The sequence below is a fragment of the Montipora foliosa genome, chromosome 4, assembly GCF_036669935.1.
Source record: "Montipora foliosa isolate CH-2021 chromosome 4, ASM3666993v2, whole genome shotgun sequence".
NCBI lineage: Eukaryota > Metazoa > Cnidaria > Anthozoa > Scleractinia > Acroporidae > Montipora > Montipora foliosa.
Window position 1 is genome coordinate 18,821,786 of NC_090872.1, and position 10,794 is coordinate 18,832,579.

A 10,794-nucleotide genomic window follows, 5' to 3' on the forward strand; every position below is an offset into this window, starting at 1 on the left:
GGATTCACAGGCTGGTCTGCCAAGGATGGACAAACCAGAGTCCACAACAGAAAACTTTAATTTCTCCAAAGGGCGTGCTCCTATCTTACAGTCGAGCATGACAAAACGGGTTGACAGACGGGTTGACAGTGATGTTACCAAAAACAATTAGTGCAATGAGGGTAGGGAAAATCTTCCCCTCACCAAGATCTTTAGCATTAATGACATTTGCATCAGCGCCAGTGCCAAGTTTCATTTTCAACTCTATTACAATTTCCAGTGTTCACACTAACATTCCATGCATCTGATTTCTCTGTACTACTTCCACCAATAAACAAGTCATCACATGGGGCATCCGGCCTTTATATAATCTGTTTGGAGAGTGTTCAGTGACTTTCTAGGGACCACAGAGTTATGAGACATACACACTCTAGCAAAATGATGTTTCTTGTTGCAATTCGTGCACGTCTTTCCATAAGCAGGACACTGGCCATAAGGATGGGAACTACCACAATAATGGCACATACCTTGCCACTGACTGCCTTGTTGAGGCGACAAGACAACACGTTTTGGTTGCCTCTGGCCCTGGATTACGTCAATGTTACCCCCTGACGGCAGGCTTTCTTCTCTCATGCGCTGAAATTGCTTCTTTGCCACCTCATCTACTCGACAAATCTCAACGGTAGTGCTTAAATTCAGATCTCTTTCTTTCAGGAGTGTCATCTTTACATGCTCACTTCGAACTCCAAATTCAATTTTGTCTCGAATTATCGTGTCATTCACATCAGCAGAACCAAGTTCACATCGACTTGCCTTTGTTCGCAGATCTGTTAGCCAGGAGTCGATTGTTTCATCCTCTTGTTGATCTCTAGTCCAGAAAAGGTATCTGTCATACACCAAATTCCGGTGAGGTTCCATATATTCACAAAATTTCTGAAGAACATCGTTGTATTTCTCTTTGCTTTGTCCCGACCTGAACTGGAACGTGTCAAAAATTGTTTAAGCTTCGGGTCCAGCTATGTGCAACAGCAACGCAATCTGAACTTTCTCTGGCTTTTTGAACGCTTCGTGGGCAGTGCTGTATACTTCAAAAGACTTTTCCCATTTTTTCCAGGCTTCTGCTACATTCGGAACTTCATCGGAGAGGGTGTAGGAAACTCCATTGCAACTAATAACTACACCCCTGCCACCATGTAGGGTTCTCAGACGAACAGAACAACATCACAACATCCAACAGGATTGGCATAACACGTCTAACGGTTCCGCCATCTTAGTAAGAACACAACGCATGCCTAGTGCATGATTTAACAAGATGATTCAATGCTCTATCCCAGTCTCAAAGGCATTATTTGAAAATAAGTATGTTGCATCCCCTGTACTCTCCAGTCTTTTCAAGTAAACATATACAGCTGCATTCACCTTGACCTCGAAATAACTATAAAAGCAAGGTGGCTCAGGCTCAGTTGAACAGACTTAACTGATTAGAGTGTAATGTGAAGTGCTAAGTATCTACCCCATATGAACCATGTGAGCGTTATCCCTACTGATGGAAATGGGCCCACACAAGGACAGAGAAAAACTCTGACCAGGGTGGGAATTGAACCCACGACCTTCGGGTTAGATCACCGCTGCTCTACCGACTGAGCTACAAGGTCAGACGAGATCTTGTCCTTGTACATGTTCATTGCCGTGACTTTAACATCGTCAGTTCCTACGGCCTGCTCTCGTCTGACCTTGTAGCTCAGCCGGTACAGCAGCGGTGATCCAACCCTAAGGTCGTGCGCTCACATGCTAACGCTCACATGGTTCATGTGGGGTAGATACTTAACACTTCACATTACACTCTAATCAGTTAAGTCTGTTCACATGAAAGTGCTACACGGCCAACGTTTGCAAAAACGTAATCCTTCCTTCAGGCTCAGCTGGTTGAGCACCGGGCTGCCATGCGGGAGGTCGTGAGTTCGGCTCCGGCCGGACCAACACTCAGGGTCTTTAAATAACTGAGGAGAAAAAGTGCTGCCTTTGTAATTACACCCGCAAATGATTAGACTTTCACTTCTTGGAAAAGGACTTGAAACCCTAGACCCCGTCTCACAAATACCTTTCATGGATCGATAGATAGATAGATAGATAGATAGATAGATAGATAGATAGATAGATAGATAGATAGATAGATGGATAGATAGTGTATTTGTACATAAAAATAACTTGCAGCTTATAAAGCTGAATTGCGTATTTACAATATATAAATAAATAAATAAATAAAACAGGATCGCATTAAAAAACTATTCTTAAAACGTTCTGTTTTACATTTGGGAACAACAAACCGCCTTTTGTGGCGTAGATCATAGCGCGATGGCTCACGGAACTGTATGCTTGCGCATGCAAGCGGTGGGTCGGATCATTTACAATCGATGTGAATGTCTTATTGCATAAGCTAGCGATGTAATCGTTAATAGATACAATGTTCGAAAGTTCTAAGGCATCCGTGTAGGACAGTCCCGTGCAAATAATAGCTGGGGCCCGTTTCTCTACGCGTTCTAGATCTTTCTTTAAATACATGGGCAAAGCGTGGAAAAACACCGGCGATGCTTACGTTAAAACGGACCGTATGCAAGAACGGGGAGTCTGTCATAGTATTATCTCATTCCGTGGGACCTTTGCCCTCTTCAATCTCTGAAAGATCTCTGTGGGACGTTAAAGAACCCACACACTATTCGAGAAGAGTAGGGGATGAAGTCCCCAGTGTTGTGGCTGTCCTCTGTAAGGGTGTTCTTTCCAGCAGAAGTGGCCGGCTTGGCGTAATGTCGCTAAAAAGGCTTAGGTGTGTGGGGCCACCTAGGCAGAAACAGCCATAAATCGACTCGTGCTAAACCAAGAAAAAACAGAGGTGCTGGTAATCTAATCTTGTTATCGCCCAAGACCAAATTAAACATTCATGATTTGACCATCGTTGATGAAGCATCCTCGGAGACCCAGGGGCAGCTAGTCGGGACAACAGAATGTTCGTGGTGAAAGTTTACTTCAAGAACGGGACTTGGGCACTTACTCTTACCCAACCGGTTCCAGAAGCATTCGAATTACCTGCTTCTGATTGGCCCAGAGCGTTTTTGGGCCACAAGGGAAAGACACTATATAAATGTATTGTATTATTACTAGTCAAAAAGGAGTTTGCCGAGTGCTGGGACATGTAGACACACGCTAACACCATCCCGATGTGGCCAGTACATCACACGCATGCGCTCATCCATTTCACCCGGTCAATGGGCCACTTCCGAGTTGCTGTTTGTCTCGGCTTCGAAGTGAGTCTTGGTGCTCAACTATCGTGCGAGAAATTAGTTTGATTTGCATAAGAATACGCAATTCATTTCCATTTGAATGGTTGTGCACCAGGGCGCGCTTTGAAACTGAGGCATGCAGCAACTCGGAAATGGGCTATTAGCATCCAGGGACAGTTGTTTCGGCCTTGCTGGGCCTTATCAGCATGATGTAGCTTGTATGTCAGGTGGATGTCTTAGCCATCCCTTGAAGTGGTAGCTCCACATACAAGAAATGTGGTAAGCTGGGTTGGGGATAGCAAAAGAGATCGGTGTATCACAAAAATTTCTAAGTGAAGAAAAAATCAACAACAAAAAAAGCGAGGTGACATACGCTGATACCTACCCGGTGTGGCCAACACATCACGCATGCGCACAATCATTACATCCGGTCAATTCGGCAACACCGAAACAGCTGTCTGTGGCTGCTAATTGGCGGGGTGAAATGGTTGTTAGCATGCATGATATGTTGGCCACACCGGATTGGTGTTATGGTGTGTTGTCACCTTGCTTTTTTGGTTTTGTTTTGTTTTCACCTAAAAATAACACCAACCTTAACATATACCTTAAGTTCTATGGAAAGAAAGTTTGCCTCTGACTCTTGATATTTTTCAACAGACGTTTCGGCCAATTCTTAAGCCTTCATCAGTGATATGAAATCAACGTTCGTTATTATACGCTATTTAAAGTAGTGTAGCACGAAGCTTGCGCGCGTGACCATGCAATTCATGCTTGCGCGATGCCTTTGTAGGCTTCAGGAAGTACCACGAGCGACTTTTCCTAGAAGCCTGGCACTCTTTTTTGGACCCGAACGCTGGGAACGATCAAATCGTACTTCCAGGAGCCTACCGTGAAAGGCTTCGCGCGAGCATGAATTGCATGGTCACGCACGCAAGCTTCACGCTACGTTACTTTAAATAGCGTATGATAACGAACTTCACTTTAGTGTCACTGATGAAAGCTTAAGAATTAGCCGAAACGTCTGTTGAAAAATATCAAGAGTCAGAGGCAAGCCTTCTTGCATAGGACTTATGACATCTGCTGACTAGACTTTTCCTTTTCTTAACATATACCTTACTGTTGGAAATAAACAGTAAACTCTTTCACTTAATGAGACACTTTGTGTTCAATATCAACATTTTGCGTGCATCTAATTACGTGCATTTCTGGACATGAGTGGATGTTTGTGCTAATGATGGTGCTGGTGTTGAGGTAACGCTGGTGCTGGTGTCTTTGTTAGTGTTAACAAATACTGTTATAGGTGCTGGAGCTATTTTTCTTGCTGGCAGTGGGTGTTAGTGCTGCTGAGATTGATGGTGTTGGTGCTTTTTTGTACTCCCCGTTCCTTTAGAAAGAAAGAGAAAAACCGACTTGAAACTATGTTTTTTTGCAGCGATTTCTACAGAGGGAAGAAACTTTTATCTTTCCAAGTGGTCGGGCGATGATGACTGGCCCTGCGATTTTTTAAAGCCATGTAAAACCATCCGACGTGCTGTCAGTGTCGCGTCACGGGGTGATTACATATACTTAAACGGTAAAAACACCGACAAAGATCCCTATTCTTGTCAATCGGGAAAGTTTGATGATCCAGGAATTTATATAAACAAGAGTCTGTCAATTATAGGATATGGCAATCCTAAACCTCAAATTCGATGCTCAGAAGACACGGGGTTAATCTTCAGTGGTTCTCAAGCTCGTCAGGAAATGAACGTAACTTTATTGCGACTATTTTTGAATGAAACCATTGTGATATTTCAGGATACCTCTGCTGATATTAATAACTGTGAATTTGAGGGAATGAAGCATGGTGTCAAGTTTGAGAAAACCAATACCGTTGTTTCGACAATTCAAATTGCAAACTGTACTTTTTCCAAGAATGAACATTGCATATCATTTGTTGTCAATGATGCAAAGGGGGCAATTTCAAGGCAGAATATTCCCGTAGCGTTCAAACTGAGAGATTCCGTTTTAAGTGGCAATGTCTTGGCTAATGATTCCACCTGTATCTCATTCACTGAATCATGTGATAACTACCAGTCGGTGATTGGTGATTGGAAAATTGGAAAATGTCACATTTAAGGACAACAAGTTCAGCTTAAAAGGTCTTGTTTTCCAGAAGATAAGTGACGGAAACCAAACAATCCACTTTAGGGAAGTTTTATCTGTTGGCAACACCCCTTTGTCAGACTCAGATAATAGCCAGGGTGAATACATCGTTCAAAGCACAGCTGCAAAAATCTTCATAAATTCAAGCAAATTCTTGAGCTCACGCAAGTACAATTTTAGAGGGATCTACAATTCGCGACGACCATTTGCCATAAATGCATCATCCGTGCTGTTGCAGGTGTTTACTTCTACTTTTCTTGGCTATCAGTATGAAAGCACCGTCAGAGAAAGTGGTGGAGCCATATTTGTCTCGTGTAGAAAATTTTGCAAAATCAACATTTCTGACTCATCGTTTCTTAACACTTCTGCTGATCAAGGTGGAGCAATATTTGTAGAATGTCTTGGCGCTTCTAGTATCACCCTACGAAACAGCAACTTTATTGGCAACATTGCTAGGTCTCAAAGTGGAGGAGCCGTGTATGTGTCGAGCGTCGCTGAACACTCGTGCTCATTAGAGGAAGAGGCCGACATACGTCACCAAACCCAAAGTGAGCAGCACCTTGAGATCAACATTACTCAATGTATTTTCAGGAATGGTTTCGGTTTGAATGGTGGGGGCGCCTTCTATATCAAGGCTGTAAACGGATTTATACATGTACGTCAGTCATATTTTACAAGCTGTCATGCACATTGGTTAGGTGGCGGAGCAGTTTTTTTCACTGCAAGCTTTACTTGTAAACTACGTGCAAACGACAAATTGATCTTTATTGTGGAAAACTCAACATTTTCAGATAATTCAGTGTTATACGATGGCGCTACGTTATACATAGATGGAAAATATCAGGAAATTGTTATCTTTAGAGAGGTGTTTATGACACGGAACAGGGCCTATAAAGGACATGGCGGTGCCGTGTATAGCCCCCAACTATCTACGTTAAAGATATACAAATCTCGATTCCGGAAGAACAAAGGCCCAACGGTCTTCTTGGCGAATACAAAGGTATTTGAACTGTACGATTCTTTTGTTGAAGGTAGCGATACGTACTCAGCATGGACAGGTCTCTATGGGGCCGCCCTAAATATTAATATTTCGATTTCACTCTTAATCATAAACACTACATTCAAGAATTGCAGAGCGATGGAAATGGGAGGAACAATATACTTGTTGACTGAAAGCTGTGCAAGTGTCAAAATAAGGACTTCTCGTTTTGTAGAAAATTATCCTCACATCGAGGGAGGTCTCGTCACTTATGGAGGCGCCATATTTCTGAGGCAATTAAGAAGCACAAAATGGCACCGGGAATGTGAGGGGAAAGGGTTTCTTCAAACTGAAAGTAGTGTATGCTCGTCACAAAAGTGGGGTTTAGTGGTAGAAGATACCGTCTTTGATAAAAATGCAGCTTTTATTGGTGGCGCTGTATTCTTGGCTTTCATGGAAAACGGGTTCTTTTCAGAAATTGCACTTTCAAAGACAACTTCGCTTCGTTTGGAGGTGGGCACATCTACGCCGCATTTGGATCTGTAGATCTTGTGATTGAGGACTCTGTTTTCCGCCAAACCTTGAATGACTTGAAGTATTTCCAGGCAAGATACACCAAAGGGTCCTTCCTCCATGTGGAAAATCTGAGAGAACTGAAATTAAGCAACACTTTAATGGATGTCAATTCCAGTTCCTATCGAAATCTTAGTGTCAATGTCAGTCCAATAATGTTGTTTAGAAACGTTCGAGTAACCAACCTTGAAAACAAGAACAACAGATTTTACTGTCCTGTTGGGAGTTCAATGCATATTGTTCATTTCACTTTTTCTCTCCATTTTTGTCCTGTAAACGCCAGTGAAACTTATGAGTTCGTTGCTCTTCATGTTCAGAAAATTCTTACAGTCTTCAGCGTGGTTACGCCCTTGGAACCCATGTAGAATCTGGATTTAAGTGTCTTCCGTGCCCATTTGGCGCAAATTGTTCCGAAAATATAATCTCCCAACAAAACTTTTGGGGTTTTAAAGAGCATGGAAATCCTCCGACACTCAGGTTTATCTTGTGTCCTTTGGGTTACTGTCGTTCTCCTTCCAAAATAAATCTATCCACTGAATACAATGACTGCCAGGGTAACCGTTCAGGGGAACTTTGCGGACATTGCAGAGAGGGTTACACGGAGACACTTTACTCTACAAAATGCAGACCTTCAGATGAATGCAATGATTACTGGTTTTGGCCTTTGGTTTTACTGTATGTCTCGCTCATGGTGTTATACTTCACGTTTAGCCCGCCTTTTGTATCCTGGATTTATCGTCAAATCATCTGGTGTAAAGTTGATACTCCAGCAAACCGGGAAGACTATGACAAAGGGTACATAAAGATCGTTTTCTACTTTTATCAAGCCGCAAACCTCTTGGTCATTACGAGCTCAAAAGACTATGTTAAAACAAGAGTCGTCGAGCCTTTGATTGGGCTTTTCAACTTTCAGCAAAAAATTTCTTCAAATGGATTTATATGTCCTTTTCCTGGCCTCACTGTGGTGACAAAGCAGCTATTTTATTCATCTTACGTATTTGGCACACTCATTACGATTTGCGCGTTGTACATTTTCCATTGGGTAGTAAGAAAGTGTCGGAGTCAAGGAGCGCCATGTTTTGGTCCCTATATTGGCGGCATTTTACGAACACTGTTGCTAGGTTACACAACTCTGGCCTCTGTCATCTTCAGTGTATTGCGCTGTGTTCCCATTGGCACAGAATCGCGTTTGTTTTTGGATGGCAACATCGCTTGTCTTCAATGGTGGCAATACATTTTGATTGCTTTCGCTTTTTGTTTCATTGGACCTTTTGTGGTTGTCCTGTATTGGGGTTCTTCTATGTTATACAATAAGAAGATTTCTGTCGCAAGCTTTCTACTGGCTTGTTGCTTACCTCTTCCATGCTTATTGTACTGGATTTTCACGGCATTGTTTCGCGGGGAAAGAGATGCGGTCTTAGGTAATCTATCTTCGATTGAACTATCAAGATATTATGTGGAACGCGTTCTTTATGACTCGTTCAAAAGGGATGAAAATGGCAGAAAAATGTCCTTGAGCTGGGAGAGTGTCATGATCGGCCGCCGACTGACACTTATCCTTTTGGTAACATATGTCAGCGACCTGATGCTTTCTCGTGTGCTCATGAGTCTATTTTGTGTTTTGTTTCTTCTTCACCACTCCACGACAAAGCCCTTTCGTGATTCTATGGTCAACAGACTGGAAACCATTTCTTTGCTGTCTCTTGTTGTGTTGGCTATTTTGAACGTATTTTTTGCTTCTTTTATATCGTTGGCTGTTCCCCTGAACGATCATTTTATCATTTGGTGGAATGTTTGTCAATACGGGCAAATGATCATTCTCCTTGTTGCTCCTGCTGTGTTTAGTTTTCTGGTGGTTGCAGCTGTTTTTTCGCAGATAGGTCGGTTTGTTTATGTGGTTTGTCACACGTTTTACCGCTTGTGTCGGTTTTGTTGGGGTTGGTGTTTCGCAAGAAGGGGTGACGAGATGAGGCCCATTTTGTCTCAATCAACCGATAGATGATGACAGTTTAGAACCAGGCTTGACATGCTGAGGAGAATGGTTTTCTCTTAAACTGGTGACACAACTGTTCAAGAGCAAGAATGTGTATGTGATTTCTTAAGAGGTTCCAAAACATCGAAACTTGTTAAGGACGGTGCCTACTATTGTTATTGCGCATACATTCTGCGCATCTCGAGGTACTCGGATTTCCTATGGGTGATGCTTATTAATACAGGGATATTTTCGCGAGGTTCAAAACTATGCGGAGAAAACAGAACTTAGCAAGTGCTCTTGGTATCCAAAATTTTTCAGAGATAATTAAGCTTCAATTTGGAAAAGAACGCCATACATTCATTTGCTTTGTATTTCAAATCTTTTTACAAATATTGTTGATTAATTATCTTCAAAAAATGCTTGGTTACCCCTAATTTTCTTTTTGGATTTCAATAACGCTTGTTAAGATCTGCTTTTCCCGCATATTCAGTAAACCGCGCAAAAATACCTTTGAATTAGTAGGCATTGTCCTTAAGTAAACTAAAACACTACGAAGAACATCGAGTCCATCGAATAGCGATTGGGATTTTCACTGCAAAAAATTGTAAGCACAAAAAGGGATAACTATGTAAAACTGCCCGGAATTTCTTAACGTACAAAAAAATGATGTTTGCTTCAGTTCTGTCTACGTAAATATCGTAAATATCGAATGTTAGCCTAACGGTTGCTAGATGTTTGCGATTTGCGTAAGGGTTCTGAAACTTGGAAACGTTTAAAGTGAGCTTGAGGAGAAGTGTTGGATTTCATTTTGTAAAATTAAGCCAATACAACTGTAATAGCTATTCAAACATCTTTTGACGTTTCCACATAGTCCTTTGGAAAGTTGCAACTCAGTACCATATTTTTATTTGAAGACATATGCTTCTTGCAGGGCTCAAAAAGGGTAAGGGGTTTTACTTTATCTCATTAGTATACAGGCAATGTACAACAGCATGTGAAGAAATACTGACTGAAAAGACGGAAACCGCTCTCAACAGAAGAAGTTTCTGAATTCTCCGACATTTTGTCATGGCTGCTCTAGCGACCGTTTACACCTGCAGAAGTCAGAATGAATCAATCGCCTCTTTAAAGTGGCCTCATTCCAGTGGAAAAAAATGCCAAGAAAACACCTTACAAAAGAAACTTCACTGAAACGTCATCTTCAGTAAGATGATGCCCTTGTGTGTTAAGTATATGTAAGTTGGACCCTTAAGAGTGTAGGAAAAAGCAGCAATCTCTGATCCTCTTATTTAAATGCATTAGGAATATAGAGTCGAAATTCATTAGACCTTTTTAGCATAAGGGAAACGTCTTACAATTTAAGAGGAAATGGTATTAATCTTTGCGTTCCCAAATTTAATCTTAATTTTACGAGGAACTCTTTTACCTACAAGTGCGCCCAGACAACTATTGAATAAACTTCCATTAGATGGAGCACTTGTGCTCTTAGACGATAACGTGGTTAAATACATTATAGCGATGTTTCTCGTGACGTCACCTATTGCTATTAATATGCCAACCAGAACCCAATTGGCTGTTGAAACAATGACTTCCTTTGTTCCTTGGTTGGCAAATTTGAATATCAAAAGAAATGTGACGTCAATGTTTGTAAACAAGAAATATCGCTATTGTATTGTGTTGTGTGCGGAGATTCAAGAGAGCACCATGAAAACTGAAAATATGACTCTGTAAGTGAACGGTTCTTTTCGTTATAAAATTTGCATCTGTGTGCCGCTGGGTAGTTGGAGGGGAGACCGAAGTCCTAATCCGTGGAATGCAGTGATGCGTTCATAACCTAAACCGCTATCGTCCTATTTTTGATGACG

The 10,794-nt window shown here is 41.7% G+C and overlaps 1 protein-coding gene across 1 annotated transcript; it reads right to left on the minus strand.

Annotated features, from left to right (window-relative positions):
• Nucleotides 1-321: 321 nt before the first annotated feature.
• Nucleotides 322-897, minus strand: LOC138001088 (uncharacterized). The gene has a single exon (XM_068847753.1). The coding sequence runs from the start codon at nucleotides 895-897 to the stop codon at nucleotides 322-324; it is 576 nt and encodes a 191-aa protein (XP_068703854.1).
• Between the last annotated feature and the right edge of the window lie 9,897 nt (nucleotides 898-10,794).

Excerpts from the sequence above, each read along its gene's own strand:
- LOC138001088 (XM_068847753.1), bottom strand. The coding sequence starts at position 897 with ATGGAACCTCACCGGAATTTGGTGTATGACAGATACCTTTTCTGGACT.